Source organism: Thermobia domestica, chromosome 8, assembly GCF_964235325.1.
Source record: "Thermobia domestica chromosome 8, izTheDome1.hap1.1, whole genome shotgun sequence".
Taxonomy (NCBI): domain Eukaryota; kingdom Metazoa; phylum Arthropoda; class Insecta; order Zygentoma; family Lepismatidae; genus Thermobia; species Thermobia domestica.
In genome coordinates this window covers 85,208,322-85,229,002 of record NC_137461.1, presented here as the reverse complement: position 1 = coordinate 85,229,002, position 20,681 = coordinate 85,208,322, and the positions used below count along the sequence as shown (strand labels likewise).

The 20,681-nt window shown below is 34.9% G+C and overlaps 1 protein-coding gene across 1 annotated transcript in view; it reads right to left on the bottom strand.

Annotated features, from left to right (window-relative positions):
• LOC145693016 (nucleoredoxin-like) overlaps nt 1–20,681 on the bottom strand; it is a 343,274-nt gene that overhangs the window by 46,092 nt on the left and 276,501 nt on the right. The window contains exon 3 of the mRNA XM_081768670.1: nt 5,892–5,992. Within this exon, the coding sequence (XP_081624796.1) occupies nt 5,892–5,992 (101 nt within the window). The remainder of the gene's footprint in view (nt 1–5,891; nt 5,993–20,681) is intronic.

The window sequence follows — 20,681 nt, the reverse complement described above, 5'->3', positions numbered from 1 at the left end:
GGGTTTCTCGGGGTACTCCCGTTTCCTTCCACTTTATCATTCCACCAATTCTTCTGTCAACATTCAATAAACTTAATTATAGTCCTCTTAGCCTAAAGGTCATAATTGTGGGACGTTAAACTCACAAGATTTTCAAATATGAGCATGTAATAACTGCTCGGAGTTTACCTAATTATCATTTAATTCTAGTATAATGTTGCTTGTAAATGTTGCAATTTTATATATATTTAGAGAATTGATATGTTAAAGTCATGTTTAGTCTATCTAAGAATAGAAGTACTTGTTCTCGGTTTTGAATACATTCAACGAATGAACTTTTTAGGTTCATGTTCATTCTTCTTCTCCCTTCATTTTTCTTTCAAGAAAAAAGTTGAAAAAAAATCGTCGGTAAAACGTCACATTACATTCCATGCGTAAATCAAGTAATTTCTAGGAGGCATACTACAGTAAAAGTATGCAAATTTAGCAATTCCTCTAGCAACTAGAATCATGAAAAATATTATTTTGTGATTGTATGTGCGTGTTGATATTCCTGCGGCATAAGATTTATTTGAATTCCTGCAGAAAATTGACACAATCATGCTAAAATGTTTTATCAGATTCCGAGCCAATGTAGTACATCGTTCATAGCAAGTCATCTTCCCGTAGTAGTACCTGAAATTTACCACTGAAGGTCTATTGTATCTGCGGGCAAAACTGTTTTCTTCCCAGTCCTTGTGTTTTATCATCGTTACTCAAAAATTACCTACGTAAATTTACCAGGGGCACTTTAAAGCTGATGCACTTACAAAGAGATGAAAAATACAAATGCATAAAGCTTAGGGCTGTTACATCCATTAAATCCACGTTATAAGCAACTTTTTTTTTTCTTAACGAAATCTTTACACCGGTTATTAATCTCAATTCCTAATAATGTTTACAAATCACTATTAAAAAAAGAGTTTATGTGTTACAAAATAAGTCATCAGAAATATACATTTTTTCCGGATAGTCTACTGTTCATATCTTTTTTACGATTATTGTAGTGTTATTACTAAGGTATTATTATTATTATTATTATTATTATTATTATTATTATTATTATTATTATTATTATTATTATTTTCCCTATTAGATACGGATACCAAGCGTATTGTATCTGTGCCATCTTTTTCTTTAACCCGTTCATTTAAGTTAAGAATTATTTTTTGTGTTTTCTCTGAAATGAACGGGAATTCTAATGCTTTTATTTTACTGATTTCTTCTTGGTCTATTGTAATATCTTTTGCTTTCTGAAAATAGATTTGTATTATATACCAATTAAATATAAGTTGATTATTAAATATCAAAATTATACGAGGCCTGCTGAAAAATTATCCGAGCTTTTTTTTTTTTTTTTTTTTTTGTTATTCTTGGGAAAACTACATGGCGTAGGTTGGTCAAATTTTGCGTCATAGGAAGTGCGGTCCATGATATCTCTAGCCTACCAATGGTGTTACGTTCATTTGCATCTTCTATTGTTGAGATGTGGTTATGTTGGGTGCTCTTCTGTGGTATTGGCGCGGTTAAAGTGTAAAAGACATGAGTGTACGGACAGGACGAGAGAACGAAGTCACTATCGACTTTGTGAATACATCCGACCTCGGCAAGGACTGACAATCTCGTGAAGACCCAAAGAAGATCGCCAGGTGCGTAGCAAAATCGAACCCAATGTTGATTGTGTTGTGCCGAGGCAATATGCAACATGAGTACGTACAGGAAGGACGTACATATGCAAAGGACTTCTCTTCAGACATTTCTACGTGACGCACTTTGTCTGAAATGACCAGATCTGTGGACTCTAAAACCCCAAAGACTGCATGGTTGTCCTTATTTACCATAGCACAAAATTTTGATGTTTCGTCAAGCTCCCTAGTCTCTGGGTATAACCTCATGAGGCTTTCGCCTCTTCTCAAAAATCAAAAGGTACCAGAAAGAAACTCGTTTTCGTCCCAAGAGATCTGGTGCAACACAACGGCTGCTCTCGTAACAATTCCCGATAAGGGGTTCCAGGCCTGTCTCTAGCAGTAGAGAGAACCAGTTGCGTGGAAGCAGGAGGGAACCAGTTTAAAGGAAATTAGGACAAAAAAGAAAAAAAGTAAGGTGAATGTATTGGTTTTCCAGGATCATGTTCGGATACTTTTCCGATAGGCCTCGTATGCAACAAAATCTAATTTTCACGAAGCGAAGGATATTTAAATGTGAAGAAGAAACCAGTGAAAATCAAACCGCTAAAATTACTCCAGTTCATAATAATAATAATAATAATAATAATAATAATAATAATAATAATAATAATAATAATAATAATAATAATAATAATTCCACATACAAATGAATGAATTAAAAAATAAGCAGGTATTCAACGCTGTTAATGTCAACTCACTTCTTGGTCTAACTTTAGCAGCAATTTGTAGTAAGTTCTATTAGATACAGGTGTGCTTATAAAGAAAAAGTTACAAATCCAAACAGGATGTGTAGGGCAAGCAACCCTTCCGTCTGTAAAATAAGATACCACTCTACACTGCCTTTCGTCTGAACTTGACGACTTCTAGTTGGCATGACAGTCACATTTTGAACTGACATAAAAGTCTGGCGAAGACATAAACGCAGAGAAAAGAAAAAGGGGACACTCAAATTCGTTTGAAAGACACGTAAGCTCTATCGTATTTTACGCACAGCAAACTAAAAGCTTCATTTCTTTTTCTGCATGCTTTCCTAAAAGGTTACAAACACAGCAACAGACAAGTGAAAAACAGTGTATCTGCAGACGAAAAACATTAATTGAAAGAAGAAAAAGAAAAAAGGAAAAATCAACTACGGAAATAAATGTTTTACTAATTTTTAAAATATCCAGGACATTGTTTCACTATTCTTTTAAGTAGAAATAACACGTTCCTTGAATACATTGAATTTTATGATTATGAGGCACTTAGAGTATGAATTATAGAAGTATTGTTCATTTATTTCCACAACGTGTTGTTCCATTCTCTTGAAGCAAGATTCATTGAAGGAAAAAATGTCCTATTTCTTAAAAAAAAAATAAAAAATAAAAAAAATAAGTAATCTTTAAATTTTACGTTCCTCGGTTATGCCGGCTAGGCTAAAGGAGACGGTGATGATGACAAATGAATTAAATGTGGAATGAAGAAAGTAGAAGGAAACGAGAGAACTCCGAGAAAGCCCAAGAACACGGTGTTTGTCCACTAGCTAGGATCGAACCAAGGACCTTAGGCGCCAGACGTGAACACTCTATCACTGATCCACCACAGCCCGCCATTTTTATAAAAGTCAATTACGAGTTCTATTGTGTTCTCACAGATTCGGTTGAACAGTTTAATTTTGTCAGTAAGCATCATACTTGCAGACATCTTAACATTCCCAAGGTTACGTGAAGGGATGTAGTTATGCATGGATGACAAATAAATACTATTTCATTTGCAATGACCAATTAAATCCTTTTTACATTCCATTTTCGGCGGGTTATGAAGAAATCTTATCGTCGGTGGGAGATACGTCAGAAGAGTACGGTGAGTGAGGAGGGAAGGACGGTTGAGGGCGTGTCCGTACCGTCCCTTAACCCTAGATTACAAAGCCTTCGTAAATTTTACGACGCGCCATTTGCAAAAACGATAGAACTTGAAAACCACATTTCCGAGCATTACCATTTCCCCAGTACCTTCCTACCGTAGCCGATATACGTCATTTCTAGTTTGGTAGTCACGTAGATCGGATGTATGTGTCTCATTTCAGCAGTGCGTCGTAAAATTTACGAAGGCTTTGTGATTACGTTACCTTTTTATTTTACGTTAGAATTTTAATCTACAAGTTGTTCTAATTATAGTGTGTACATATTGGTGGCTCTTTGGGTTGATATATATTGTCAGTGTTATGGTAGATGCAGAAGAGCGGGAAATAGACCGCATAAGACAGTTATTGAATGAGGATTTGTCAGATTATGATGACAACGACATCAAGCATTATTTGTTGAAAGTGATGAAGGGGAGGAAGATGAAGTAGAAGATGACGAAGTAGAAGACATGGATAACACAGTCGCCGACCCTGATTATACATTAGATGGTAGTGAAAGTGCATTGGATTCTAAAGAGTCATCTGCTGAAGGATCACTTTCAGGAATGAAAAGAAAACGGGGAGAAACTGTGTATTGCCCCTTTTCTGTCCCATTATCTAATGTTACGCCCTCTTTCTCAACATCCACGTCCGCAACTCTTGACTCTGTACCATCCGCCGCTGACGCACCCCCTGCTGATGACCAGTACATTATTGTTCTTCCATAACACACAAATAACGCAAGATCTTCATGAAAGAACTGTGCATGGAACTAACAACTCCACATATGTAAACTCGCTTGCAAACACCGTCACTGCAGAGAAACTTACGTACTATGATCTCCGAGAATCTGGGAATACCTGTAAATGCGAATGGTCGCTGCCCTGCAGGTGCAAAGAAAGTCTGTTCCTTTTGTCCTTCTGCCAAGAGAAGAATGACTACCAATTACTGCAACCATTGTCACAATGCAATTTGTGGGGAACATAAGAGCAATGTGCTGTGTAAACTGCGATAGAGACTAAAGATATGCAAATGCTCATGGTCGGAACAGTGTTATTTGAACAATATTATGTGAACATTTTTATATGAACATTATAATCAAACTGAAAAAAACAACTTTTACTGTGAAATATTTAAAATTTTCCGTTTTTCAGTGTTAAAACCTCACAATATTTCCGGTTCCACCTAAACATGTTTTCTTGCTCGATACTAAAGTTTAATATTTTTTTATTTTACCTTATATATTCTAGTTTACAAAATATAGTTAGAAAGTAAAGAAAAGTTCATATTCAATTTTTCCTCCCCCATCCCCAGGCATCATATTATTTTAATTTCCAAATACACATGTGGTGAAAATATTTTTTTTTATCTTCCCCGCACTGGACGTAAACAAACAAGTTATTTATATTTGTGACATAGACATACAAATGAATCCTAGATAATTTTTAAATTTTAAAAATATACAAAAATCAAGTAGATATATATAAGAAACCACTGCGTCGTAAAAATTACGAAGGCTTTGTGACGACGTGACAAAAAATGAGGCTTTGTAATCTAGGGTTAAGCTACACGTGAGCACGCATTTTTATGCAACATGAGAATACCATGTATGCTGACCATTACTGGTTGCTTGAGGGTAAGTCTAATACTTCATGGACTAGAGTATTGTGACCAGTGTTCTAAGTGGGAAAAAAACAGAGGCGGTATGTTTTATTACAATTTTGATTCTACATACCGGCTGCCTAATGTTGAAATGCAGTGAGGGTATGTTGCCTAAAAGATTGCATTTCTGCTTACATAATGACTGGAAACCATTGGAGAGCATCTCTGTAGTAACGAAGGGGGGGGGGAGGGCATGGAGAGACTTTGATCCCCTACAACTTTCTGAAAAAATATCCCTTTATGTTGTATTATAGAGAATTATACATGAAAATGCTCAAAAACCGAATGAGGATATTAATAATTTCATGCGGGAAAACTCCCGGTCCCCCACTCATCTGTGGGGTATTCCAAACACCCGGAAGGAATATATATATAAAAACATCATATTGTTAAATTCTATCCTGTCGATCTATATTTCCCACATATTAAACAAATGTTTAAAAATAAATATTCACATGAAAATTATTAACGTTTTCTACCTAAATTCATTTTAAAGTAAAATTTGCAAAGCAAACTTGACTACTAAAAATTCTTTTTTTAGTTGTCAAGTTCTTTTAATGTGTATAATGAAAACTATATCTTAAGTGAATGGCAAAATTATTTGTTATAACACTTATAGATAAAATAAGCTTATGTTTTACCTGTCGGAACTGACGAAGATGACTTCAAACTTGTGTCCTCTGTCAATGATTTTCTGGTACGTCTCTACGAGTTGAGGGGTGAACGCTTTACATGGAGGACACTAAAAATAAAAATAAAAAATAATAAAATAAAACAATACAATAATTGCATTAATAAATAGCTATATTTTCAAAGTAACAATTACTTCTAATTAAAGTCGCTTACTGCACAAATTTGTATGGTTTATATGCTAGCTATAATGCGAGTTTTAGAACATTACAATATTCGTTTCCAAACAGTGGGTGTTTAAGAGGGATAAACAAACTACTTACTGAAAGGTCAATATGTATTACCCTATACTACTACTTCTCGAAGTTCTGAACAAAAGTCGTCTAATGATGACTAAATAATGATACTAAACGTTTCTGTTGTTTGGTCTTAGTTGTCGTATCTTCTAGTATGTCTCCATAACAGTATGAATTCCATTAAGTAATGAAATACATATTAACAATATTGCATGCATGCATGCAATTATGTATAATTTGCAATTTTATTTAAATGTAAGAATTAATGAATTAACCCTCGCACTACAACGGGGGTACTGCTCACCACAGTATGTTTTTTTTTAAATTGTAATATATATATATATATTGTATATTGTAATATAATATATATATATATATATATATATATATATATATATATATATATATTGTTCAACACGTTCAGCTAAAGCATATACCTTACAGTGATGAAAACTGAACGTTAGTGTGTCCCATAAATTTGCTATTTTAAATTGGTGTGCACAAAGTATATCCCACCCCGTTGGTAAGCAATGTGACTGACATTCTGAGGTGTCACTCCTAGATGGCAGCGTAATAAATAGCTGTTTGTCTTATCCCGTTTACTATTCTCATTAGTCACTGTAGATATTTGTGAGAGTTTTTAATTTGTTTCTTTTGTGAGATATATTTAATCTTAACAAGTGGGTACAAAATGAGCATCACCACCCCTTCACTGGTAGTCCGCGTTATAAAAAAAAATACTAGGTAGTATAAGGGTTAATTATTACTGCGTGAAATATTCCGATTTTGGTATACATTTTAAAATTTTCCGCCACCCGCTTACTATATGCATTTTAATGAAAATTGCATAATAAAACCCACTTCAAGGTAGACATCAACTATGTTTAAATCTTCGTATCAATCGGATTAACCGTTTGGCTGTGATGCGATCACAAACAATATTATATTCACTTTCTCGTTATTATTTTGTTATATTGTTCAACGTGTTGCAATTTTACAACCATGAAGTAACAGCATATTTTTACAGTAATGCACTGTAATTTTGTTTTTGAAAAATCTTAACACAGTAACATATGTAATTTGCTGGCAATCTTAAACTTACAGCCTGAAACACAGTGGCGGCTAATGTTCGTGTTGCAGCGTTGCACAACGACCAAAGTATTTTATGAAAAAAATATTATTATCAATAGTAGTAAAGAACAGAAAAAATACTTTTTAATACTTGCATATATACACTTTAAATAACGTATTTTTTTTACTTCTGTAACTGTCCGTTCCGTTAATCCGTTTTAAAAAGCAAAAAACAATCCGTCACAGAGGCTCTAATTTATATTGTGTTGCAGCGAGCATACAACGACCAGATTCCTTCAGCGCGGCAATTGGAGCAAATGTTAAGTCTCCTTTCCCCTATCTCAGAAGTTAAAGGGTCTGGTCGTTGCAGTGCTTCTGCAACACAACACGGTTTCCAATGAACGAGAAGGTTTTTCACGCTAAATAAGATTCCTGAACTTTCTTTCACTAGCAATTAACAAATGGAATTTGTTTTTATGCATTCATATTTTTAAATTACGTGACCATACTGAAGCAAATCAATATAATGGCAAAAAAAAAAAATGATTGTAGAATTACAAAATAAGAAAGAAAATATCTAGTAGAGGAGAAAACAAATGAAAGTAGACCCACATTTACAAGTTAATTCTTAGCTTATATTGATAATGAAGGTTTTTTTCTACAGTAATTTGTGAATCAAATATTAATAAGTCAGTATGTAGAATCGCTCCCCCCTTCTCTGTGGATAGTATTTTAGTATAAACATATTTCTTTTATAAAATAAGTATATTCTTTGTATACTCTTTATAATTTCCACATAAAACTGTATGATGGGGAACGCCACATTAAATTTTGGACTAGTTAGCAATGCTCAGGGGCGTAGCCACAAGGGGGTCCACCGGGTCCGGACCTCCCAAAAATTTCGAAACTTGACTAACATTTGTAGACTTTCTTAACGAACTATACTTGTTTAACAGAGAAACGATTGATGTAGCCTAAATATTTTATTTTACGTCTCATCATGTACTCTTCTTTTCTTATGAAAATAATCGTTCTATCATTTTTTCTAAAAATATAGATGACAGTAAGTAAGAATTACTTATCGTCTTTTCGGGTGCAGTATAAGACTGGTTCCATATTACGTATGTAGACGTATTGGACCTCCCTCAAATACTTTGGACCCCTCCCAGTTAACATTTCTGGGTGTAGAAGTGGCAGTGCTGTTTGTTTTGATTTTTTTTTTTATTATTATTATTTTTGGCTTCTGTACCTTCTGTTGATCCTTCATCTGGCGGGTTTCGAGGTTTCCTTTCCAGAACATATCACATTGGTAAGCATTGTTTCGCCTCATGTTAAAGTATATTGTGTTCATCGTGCATTGCGTAACAACCAAGATGGATGATTTGGAATGTGTTTTTTTCTTTTACGCACATGTGTGTGTGTTGCTGTATGAATATGTGACATTCGGAATTCATATACCAGTACCTATATTGTATCAGCTGTTTTGGTTTTTTTTTATTAGATTTAATTTTATTGTGTGCGCTTTAATTCTGTAAATAATATACAAATTCTGAATGAATTGTGTACCATGAGTTCTGTAAATAAATTACAAAAAAAATTGATCAGCTTTCAACCGAGGAAAAATTTGCAATTAAGGCTTAGACAAAACAAGCAAAGGGCAATTCATGAGAGTGTTCGAAAAAAAAAATCCAGTTTAAATTTACAGGACATCTTATGGCAGTAGTGTTGTTTGCACCAGATACATTTCCTCAATTTATTTTGAATTTTCCTGGATAAACTATGAATAAAGTGTGTTCAATGTACATTTTTTATAACACTAATCTCTGCTACGAACTCTCTTCAGTCAACGCTGAAGAGGAATTCGGATCACTGTCAGGGATTGAGTTTGCTAGAATAAATCGTTCGCAATAATCTAGAAAAAATATTTAGTGAATCTACAAAGCTTCTGAAATTAATATTAACTGTACCTATGGCGTCAGCAAAAGACGAAAAGTTTTTTTTTTTTTTTTCCACACGAGAAAGAATTGATACTTTCAAGGAATTGAATGTCCCAAGAAAGGTTATCACCATTGGTTATGCTTTCCATCGAAAAAGACCTGACAATAAGAATACCAGAGTTCAACCAGTATGTATTAGACAGATTTGATCCAATCAAAGAGAGGAGAATGAACTTACTAATTAATTAAGGTGATTAATCGGATAAAATGTTCTGCATTTTTTATTTTTTTTAAACAGAATTTAATTTAATTTAACATGTCACATTGCATTTGTACCTAAAGTTATGCTGATTAGTCAATGAGCCAACTTTATATCTTCTTTCTCTTATCGTTCGTACTGCAACACCCGAAACCACAATCCACCAGCCGCCACTGCTGAAACATCGTTCAGCAGAAGTCATTCATCTTCATTTCTTACATTACACTACACGAACTTTGTAATTAAGAACATAAAAAATGCTTCTACATTCCATTACAAAGTATTCACTTTAAAACGAAAAAAAAAAAAAAAAAAAACAGAAAATTGTTGTTATTCTCCTGCTGATGACTATCTGGAAATCTACTTGGCTTCAATTTTTTACCCAGAAGGCATGCATCGAGAATATAGCTTCTAACGTCATTCAGAGTACCTGCACTACACATTTAGAGACTCTCAACAGGAGGGAGAAAGATTACTTTTATTAGGTATTGTTACGCGTCAGTTGAATTAAAAGAAGAAAGCGAGTGTGAGTGAAGAGAGGTTGCTATAGGGATGAATGTTGATGAAACAGCACAAGATACTCAGAGGTAATCACTATTTTTCCCTAATCTACCGTCTGGGCTCAACACAATTTTCCGCGATCCCTCTCTAATTCAACTAATTCCACGTAGACTATTCAGCTAGCTACTTTTTCCACGCAGTGTTGCAATCTAACTGAAAATAATAAAAAATATTGTACATGTATTGCAATCTAACTGAAAAAATATAAAATATTCTATACACATTACAATCTCACTGACAATAATACAAAGTATTTTGTATGAAGGCCTATAATAATCTTATTGAAAAATAACATAAAATATTCTATATGTATTGTAATCTAACTGAAAGTAATACACTGGGAAAAAATTATGTGGCGTACGTAAAATCGTATGTTCCACTTGTAAATCCTGTAGTTCTTGGACATAACGTACAGCAAAAGTATAACTGAAAACGCATGTTTTATAATACTTTCTGTATAAGTGTTCCATCTGTACAGATGAGGATTCAAGGAGGGCTATAGGAGCTATACCCCCCTTGACGCTCAGGTATACACTGGATAAAATGGTCTTCAATCCTTCTTTACACTGGATAAAACTGCAAACTATGGTTCTCCCTTGATCATATCCTGGATCCGCCACTGCATCTGTATGTACTTTCCGTATGAAACAATACAGGCGGTCAGGATCTCACATACAAATGGACTTATATAACATATAGCTGACGAAGGTAACATACATATATGCATGTAATATAAGGAAGACTGTTAGATATCAAAAATTCTGCAACGGCATGATGTAACATTTAAGGACAGTGCCTATGTACCATACGAATAACGTATGCTCCGTACTGATTTCTGTAGTAAGCAAGAGGATTCCGTATATTTGTACAATATACTGCTGTCCGGAGAACGGGTTTTTCTGTGTACAAAATACTCTATACGTATTAACTAAACGTAAATCCCTGAAGATGGAGCAAAAGTGGATACAGCTAGTGAAACATTAAGTTTCCGTCAATCCATTGAGAAATAGAGGCAAAGAGTGAAATTGTTTTGATTTCAGTAAGTTGGTACCTGAAGGACAAGAAATAATATGCTCACTTTCCATGGGTTCATATTCCATATTTTCTGATGCCTCGAATTCATGATACAGTCAGATTTTTCATTTTATGAAGTTTCTGGTGAAACACGTTGTTCACTTTCTTTGATCACTGAAAAATGTGGAGAAATTTTATCGAGTTTCTTTACAAAAACATCCCTTTCTTTCGTTTTTTTTTTTTTTTTTTTTTTTGCTCCGCTAGAATACACACATTTACTGGACATAGTTATTGGGAGGGGAACACTGCCCAGGGGAAAATCACAGCCTACAATTTAAAAAATGTAACACATCATACATCAGAATCAACAATTGAAGCAATAATGGCGACCTATAGTGTAAATACCCTTCACGCACTAAAGTAACAGCGAACCGACAGTATTTTCTAGTCAGTTGGGGGCCCCCAAAGGCCAAAAAGGGTGGAAATATGGGACAAGAGGAAGAAAAGTAATTTCTTCTGCGGAACTTTGAGTCAAAGTTCGACGTACTTGAGCTCTTTTTTTTTTCTTTCTTTCTTTCTTTTTTCGAAAGCAGGGAAATCTTTGCGGGTTGGAAATCACAATAAACACACACAAACACAAATGTTTGCAAGTGGAATTATTTAATGGAAGTAAGGTTGAAGTTCTACTTTTTTAAATCTTTATTCATCGCAAGACTTCGGGGCCTCTATATCTTGGACGTACCCTGCTTTGCGGGGCTTACAGACGCCACTGCTCTGAATGCGAAATACTGTGGCAACTTTTTAGCTTTGTCTCGTGCGCATCCGTATATACATCACTGACATATATATATAAACTTTCCGTTAATACGAAATTATGTAGGTTTCTTTCGTTGTTGACTTGACACGATTTCTCTCTTGTTATCACGGAGGTGTTTTATTGACTAGACATCGATTCAGCGCATTGCTAAAGGAAGGATGGATTTAGTTCATTTGTTTGTTTTCCGAAATTCAAGTGTTTCATCGGACGCGGTTAACTAATCTACCTGCTTCGCTATTTCCTTTCTTTCTTTTCATGGCAATTCCAGATAGTTTTGTCTCATACTAGCAGCACGCTTTATATTCACCCAATAGAATTACACGTTCACTTTGTAAGCAGGTTTAAAATTTTCAGAAGCTCTTAAATTCAAATTAAGTTGCGCTAATTGTTCAATGCATTTCAAATGCTTTTGATTTTACATAGCTCACAAAGAAAACTCTATTTCATAATGGTAACATTTATGTACTAACAAGCTATGAATGTAAGGTTAATTGGAGTTAGACCTGGGCCGACGGTGGTCCATGGTAGAGTGGTCGTCTCTGGTGTGCTGGGTCCGATGAGTATGGGGGTGGGGCAACATTTCATATCCTGATTCCACTGTCTTCATCATGGATGCATGGGCGGAATGAGATGGTGCATTTTCTGCCAACAACAGCACCCCTTTTGTGACCAATCCACGACGTTTCTTCTTCAGTTCCTCTCGTAACTTAGTCAAAGTAACCTGTCAAGATGACCCTTTCACAGTCCTAGAAAACAGAAAGCATCACCTGGACGGCAGACTTCTGCACTCGTGCCTTATAAAGTTTGACGTAGGAGTGTTTCCATTGTTTGAGCATTTCCTTCATTTCTGGGTCATAAAGATAAGCCCAACTTCCATTCATTGTCATTAGTCTGCCGAAAAAGTCCTCTTCATCTACATCACAGCGATGTAACATTTCTCTTGCAGCGTCCTCTCGATTTCTCTTCTGAAAAGATAGGAGCACTCGTGGCATCCACCGTGCTGACACTTTTTGAAGGTGCAGCTGGTTGTGAATGATATTCCAGGTAGACCTATAACTCATGCCTATTGCACACATAACACTTTTAATGGTTATCCTCCTGTTTTCCATTATCATCTCAACTTCCTCCGTCAAGACGGCACCATCAGCGAAAAATGGTCTTCCACATCTAGAGGCATCCACGGTGATCATGTGTCCAGAAATAGTTGTTCTGGACAGAAAAGGAAAGGACGGGACAGGAAGAAAAGAAAAGGAAATAGTTGCTCCAACTAGAGATGCAAGGGCTCGGAAAAAAACCGGATTTTTTGGAAAAAAAAACTCGGTTTTTTCTGCTTCGCTTTTTTGCTTGGGAAATTTTGGGCTTTTTTCAAAATACTGCTTTAAATTGATAAAACAGACTTTGTATCGCTTCTCTATAACACAAAAAATCATTTAATTAGTGGTTGATGCTGATAATAATATAAAACATCGAAAATAAACTGTGAATTTCGAAAAAATATTTCAAACAATTTTTCTTCAACATTCTTTGCATTATGAATTCCACAGGATTAACCAATGTATATAATAAGAATTTTTTAACCTCCTATATACAAAAGTAAGCAGAGTTGGCAAGAACCGTGGTTGTTTTTGAAAATGCCAAAAACCCGTTTTTTGGGGGATGTTTAAACTAGGCTTTTTTGGTTTAAACCAGGCTTTTTTGACTTAGATTTTTTGCTTTATGTATTTATATTACATATTCACAGAAATAAGTTTGTTTCGCCTTGATGTTATTATGCAACAGCGGGGTTATGCCGGAAGAACTCCCATAAGCTTAAAGAAGTGCGGTCAGTAAATTTCTTAAGTTGAGAATCTCCCGCCCTAGCCATTGGGAAAATCCCGTCATTACTTGAAATGTAAGACAATAACAGGAAAATCCTGTTATTGCTTTGCATGTAAAATTTAAAGGTCAACGTACCATAATCAGTACGCTAAAACTGAGGTATTAAATTACAAATTTAGTACCGGTACGTAGATATCATTGAAAGTCCAATCTAAGCTAATGTTGGAAGCTACGTAGGCAATCGATAAATTTTGCCAATTTCTATCAATATATTTAAGCAATATTGGCTTCCTTATAAAACAACACGCATTTAGGCATGCAGAAATATACAATTTGGTTTGTTTCGTATATTTAGGCTTAACATCCTTACGAAATACCGAGGTTATCAAGGAGAAGACTTTCGCTTAAACTGACATCCGAAACGCTACTTGGGTTACGCATGAAAGAAGGTTTGTGGGTCGACCGAGAATTGAACATGGGACACCTTGATTAAAAGGTGAAAGGGAAATAAAACTATTGCAGGTGGTTTGATATCTGGAAACGTCACCATGAAGTTCACACGATTCGTATTTTTCATTCTTTTTTATTTTTGTGGTTTAAGCCAGTTATTAAAAAAAAAAGTTGGTGTAAACCAACCAACCCTAAAAGTAAACACTTCTTTTTAAAGAACACAAATAACTAGCAAAATAGTATGTAGTATTTTTACTTCAAAATATTCCATACCCTCTTTTTGAAACAAAATAAAATTAAAATAAAACATAAGAGAAATACTTAGATTTATATGATACACTTAAAGGCTGCACATCTAGAGCTTTTGGTTCTGTATATTCTTGAAATTCTACAGTTAAGTTTTATAGAACCACCATCACAGTTTACCCAATCCTCAAGTTTTCTGAATTTTTAACAAGAGGGATTCAACATATCATTACGGAACTCCCCCCCCCCCAAAAAAAAAAGACTACGGAATATATTTAAGTTAAGCTAAATACAACTGCACAACAAACATGACTGAGTGATTAGCTTTTGAGCTTCTATCGGGAAGTCCGGGATTCAACCAGCATTCGACCATTCTGACAAAGCTTTTCTTTGTTCCATCTGTGAATGTAGAAATAGTGCGTATACTGTGAGTTGGCCGACTTCCTTTCTTATTGTTTTTAAATAGTTATTATTACTAATTACCAGCAGTGACGGTTTTGCGAAGGTTAGGGGGGCGGTCTTTCGGACTGAAGCCCGTTCCCCAAAGTTACGGAATGTCTGCAACAAACGAAATATCTATTATTTATGCCTTTACTCATAAACTTTAAGCTCCCGTCAAATAAAAATTACGAATGTTTAAAAAAACTAAACATTAGTAAGAAACCCTTCCCAAAATACTTTTCTAAATCCACCACTGATTCTCAGTATAAAATGATTTTTAAAGTTGTATCCGGAAGATTATTGCTAAACATATAAACGAAACGAAATATTAGTTATGCCTGTACTCATAAACTTCAAGCACTTCCCAAATAAAATTAGGACTTTTTTAGGAAACGAAACAATCAGAAAAAACCCTCCTAAAGTACTTTTCTAAATCCGCTACCGATTATTTGTATAAATTGGTATTCAAGGTTGTGTCCGGAAAATTATTGCTAAATCACTTCACAGCTACAGTGTAACAGATATGTGGAAGTACGGTTTGACGGATATATTGAAAAACGTACGCTTTGACGGATAAATAGGAAAACGGGCAAGTTTAGCTTTTGCACTAGAAGCTAGAGTACTAAAAGCTCTTAGAAATGAAACACGGATGACAAACTAAAGAAGAAAAAAATGTCGATAACTCAAAAGTTAAAATAAAGTTAAATAGCCTCTAAAATTACCCTCAAATACTACATTCTTCATGTTAGCTTTAATTCGTAAAACATGTGCTCCATCCATCTTGATGGTGAATTTCAGAGCGAAATATCACATTCAGGTCATGAAATTCTTATCTAACTATAGAATATACTATAAGAAAGCTATTTAGATAGAAAAATCATGAAGTTGAAAAAAAGCCAAAATTTCCAAAATTCTCGTTTTTTTCCCAAAAAAGCCGGCTTTTTATGTGAAAAAAACCATCGATTCAAAAAAGCCGGCTTTTTTGCATCTCTAGCTCCAACGAGTCCAGAATTTGAATGGTTAACATACAAGGATCTAACTATAAAATGCATATTCGAGAGCGATCGTAGTTCGTCACCTTCTAGGTGATTGCACGAAAACTTTTTGATACCTCCTCGTACTTCAATAATAAGTTTGCTTGAAATACTACATTACACCTTTCGTGGACATCTCTTGATGTAGAAAGGTTCTCGTATCTTCTAGATGAAATTAAGGAAACAAAGTCAGGGTATAATTTTGTGTATAAATTTAAAAGTTTCGAGACGAGACGAGAAAAGGTTCCGAGAAACAAGGTGAAACGAGAAAGAATTCGTCTCGCCTTATGAGTAACACTACCTGTAATATGGTGTTTAGTTTAAATTTTCATTGTCCATAATGTACGGTGACGTTATCGGGTCTATCGACCTGATTATTAGTTAGAAAAATAAGGTTATATATATAAAAAAAATGGTTTATTTACTTTTAAAATTATTTCCCTCAATATTTATTTTTCATTTTATTTATTTAACGATCACCAGATACAGCTCAAAGGCCATTTTATACTAGATACCTAACAACAACACTAACAATGGAAAGGATTTGGGAAAGTATCGGCCAGGGTCTGTTTAGTAGGTAAAACCCCACCATTTGCCTGACAGGACTGAGGAAAAGCCTGGAAAACCAGTCAGGATGGTCGGCAGTGGGAATCGAACCCAAGACATCCTGAATGCGAAGCTAACGCTCTACTACTTAAGCTCGGTATGAATACAAATAAATTCACACTTCTTTCATTCCTCCTCTACATTCCTAGTAATAAACAGACTAGGAATTTTGTTTCTTAAAAGCAAGGTATTGAGTTCGATGACTGACTACATCATGTGAATTTAGAGGTGCACAAACGGCATTTTTGGTGAATTTCTTAAACCTTCCTTCATTTACTATCGCTACATCATTTATTCACTCACGGTCTTCCCTATTTAGCCTATAAGTACGGGAAGATGTAACTTAAGGATCACTTCAATGTAAAGTAAATTATGTAACAACACTGTAGTGCGTGCCGACTAAAAGAAAAGGGAAGAAGCTATGTTACTCAAACGAAAAAAGTGTTTAAAAAGAGTCATCATGAGAACAACTGTGATTGTACGAGAGTAACTATGTATAAACATGATTCCGTGAAAACTTAATGATGTTGAGGAATAAAATGTAGGGTGAGATAAGAGGGGTAAAACACGATAAAAGGTAAGTCGAATACGAATCAGAAGCTTGAATCAGACCCGAGCTGCGGATTCCATACGAACACTTGTCAGAGGCTCTTGCCAATATTTTAAATCAATGATGGCCAAATGGCCGGCCCGCAAGTGTTTTTAATCCAGTTCGCATAAACGAATATATGAATTGTTCCTTTTTTAACTTCATGCGTAAGAAAAATACTGTAGCTGAATCTAGAAGTGACTTGCGTAAAAATATTTTCTTTAACATCTTGATTACCAAAGCTATTTTGCAACGGGCAGACGTTCACAAAAATGTGCCGAGTTACTTTCAAATGTTCGTAGCTCAGACCCTAATTGGCCTAGACACAGTGACAACGGTAGGGGAAGAGCAAGAGCGCTCTCAGTGGTGTTGTATTGTAATATAGGTCAGGTAATATACAAATATTTTCAATATACGAAAAAAAAAAAAAAAAAAAAACGGCCTCCTCAAATTGTCTCTGTCTTTGTTTGTCCCCTTCCCCCTTGTAAGAAATTACAGCTGGTCTCGTCACTGGGAAACAAGAAGCGAGATACGCAGACCAAAGATTTAAAATAGTTAAAGAATAAAAAACTAAAAACTAAATGTTTAGTTTTGTTAAGAAATCTAAACATTATGTTCAAGTTCACTAGTTTAATTACACGATACTTTAGAATAAGAGCCTCGATTTAACTTAAGACATAATACATATTATTATTATTATTATTATTATTATTATTATTATTATTATTATTATTATTATTATTATTATTAAAGTATTCTGCCTGTTGGCAAGTCCAGAAACTAACAGGAGATTCCTCTTCCCTTTAGGTTAAGGTTTAGAAATATTTCTTCCACGTTTCTCGATCTTCAGCTTCCTCATTTAACTCCCAAAAATTTTCTTGTGTTTTTCAAATCATCGATAAGTTGTGCTCTTCTTCTTCCTGCTCCTCGCTTTCCTTCCATGGTGGTATGAAGAAAGCAATTTCTTCGTAAGATCCGTCCAATCGATCAGGCCCTTCTACGAAAGTTGCTGGATAAGAGCGCCCTCTTCTCTCTTACCACTTTTCATACATTTTCGTTTTTTACTCTCTTTGTCCACTGTATCTTCTCTATCTTCCTCCAACACCACATTTCAAAGCAAAGTATTTCTTCTCTAACTAGTGATGAGCGTAAGAGTCTTGGTCTTGCAGTTTTTGCAAGAGTCTTGCATGCAAGACCAAGACCATACCTGCAAGACCAAGACCAAGACCCTTGCGCAAGAGTCTTGCACAAATACCGGCACTACTTGAATTTTTTATATAATGTAAAAGAGAAGGAGATGGATTTCTAGGCTTCAGTAAAAATGCTGCTGGAGTGAATGTTCCCAGTAGTTTATGCAATCCGTGTGAGTCGACCTGCCCCTGTAGATTATAGCAACAGTATGTCGTTTTCTGAATTGGTTGTTCGCGTTTTCTGTAGATATTACTCGTTTTCAAGCCACACAGGTGTCATCTCGCACCATGTGAGTTTTTTGGTGGACAAACACCGTGTGCGTGTGTTTTCTCGGTATTTTTTGTTTCCTTCTACTTTCTTCATTCCACCATTTCATTCATTTCTCATCATCACTGTCTCCCTTAGCCTTGGTGCACAATCGTGGGACGTTAAACAAGATATTTCATTTCATTTCAAAGCATATTAGTGGTGTTCTTCATCCAAAACCAAAGAGAAATGTAGTCGGTAATACCGTACACCAGAGGTGTCGACTAGATGGGTATGGCCTTGGCTCCGAGACTCAAGCATCCGTTGGAAATTTTTAGTGTGTGCTCATAAAATTAATATCGAAATAACGTTTTCATGACATTGACAAAAACTTAGTGCATGTGAGTGCAAGTTTGATTTCATGGGTGGATGCTTATACATTGAATAATTGTTTATTAATATAACTTTAAGCCTCCTTAGGTATACGGCACATCGAGGATTGAACGATATAACATTATACTACAACAATAAATTTATATTATAAAATTAAAAGTGACTATTTTTGTGACTCCTAATCTCTTGAACCAGCCGACCGATCTCGATCAAATTTTCAACATAGATGAGGTTTCGACCTGGGAGTGTTTTCATCATTTCACTTTGACGGTAAAACTTAGGGGAGGGGAAGGGGAGTTATAAAATAATAAATAAAACTTAACTCTAACCAAACGAGTAATCTCGATCAAATTTTCAAAATAGATGAAGTTCAGGCTTGGAGCAATTTTTATCATTTTACTTTGACGGTTCAATAATGTATGGCAGGGAGAGGAGGGATATATACGTATATATATACGTATATATATATATATATATATATATATATATATATATATATATATATATCGTCGGCGGCAATTCAAAACCTGCTATGTGCATTTTGCAGGAGAAGCGAAAAACAGTATCCTGGTTAGCTTTTTGGCTTTATAAAAGTGATGTTATAAGTAATATTTGATGCTGCACGTAACTTGATACCTTTTCAAGTAACTTGAGAAGGTACCAGTTACGTGCAGCATCAAATATTACTTATAACATCACTTTTATAAAGCGAAAAATCTAACCAGGATACTGTTTTTCGCTTCTCCTGCAAAATGCACATAGCAGGTTTTGAATTGCCGCCGACGATATATATATATATATATATATATATATATATATATATATATATATACGTATATATATAATTAAAAATATAAGTGCTATCAATCGATCTCAATCAAATTTTCAACATAGAGGAGTATTGGACCTGAGGTGGTTTCTGTCATATCACTTTGACGGTGCAGTTTAGGGGAAGGAGAATGAAAGATATTTAAAAATGATCGAAAATGACCGATATTAAAATGGAGTTTATAGTTTTAGGGGTCGCTGAGATAAACAATGACACTTCCGATGCTATTCAAATCTTAGTTCAGCCCCGTAGCTTGGCGGTGGGAAGAGAAGATATATAAATATAAACGATCGAAAATGACAAATATTATTGTCGAATCCATAGTTTTCGACGTCGCTAAAGTGAACAGTGATACCTCCGATCCCGTTTAAATGCAAATTCGGCACCGCAACTTGAGAGAGGAACAAGGTATATAAAATTATCAAAAATTACCATTATCAATGTCGAACTCATGGTTTTCGAGGTCATTGAGATGAACAATGACACTTCCGATGCCGTACCTCGCAACATGGGGTGAAGGAGTATAACGAAATACTTTGGATAGATTATTAATTACCTGTACCTTGGGCAGAAAGTGCTCATACATGTGCACTATACTTAATAGAATGTTAATTTAATAATAACAAAAGAAGAATGTTTTTAATATATGTAAAAATATATATTATGGGATAGTGTTATGTAATTAGTTGCTATGTAATTGTTTATGGATACCTAATCATCATGTCTGTGTGCATGACAGTTTGAACGAAAATATATTATAAAGTGTATCAACTAATAAACCATTTAGTACCGTTCATCGACTTTATAATTCTTATAGAAAAGGTGAGAATAATAATATGTATAGTTATTAAAGGTATTTTTACATGCAAACAATTGCTACCACTCGAAATTCATATATCAACGATCGAACCAGGTTGACGACTACCCTTGGTGAGTCGTTATAAAAATTTTGGTGCCTTCACACCGGGATTAGCTAAAAATTTTGGTTTACCTCACCCGGGAC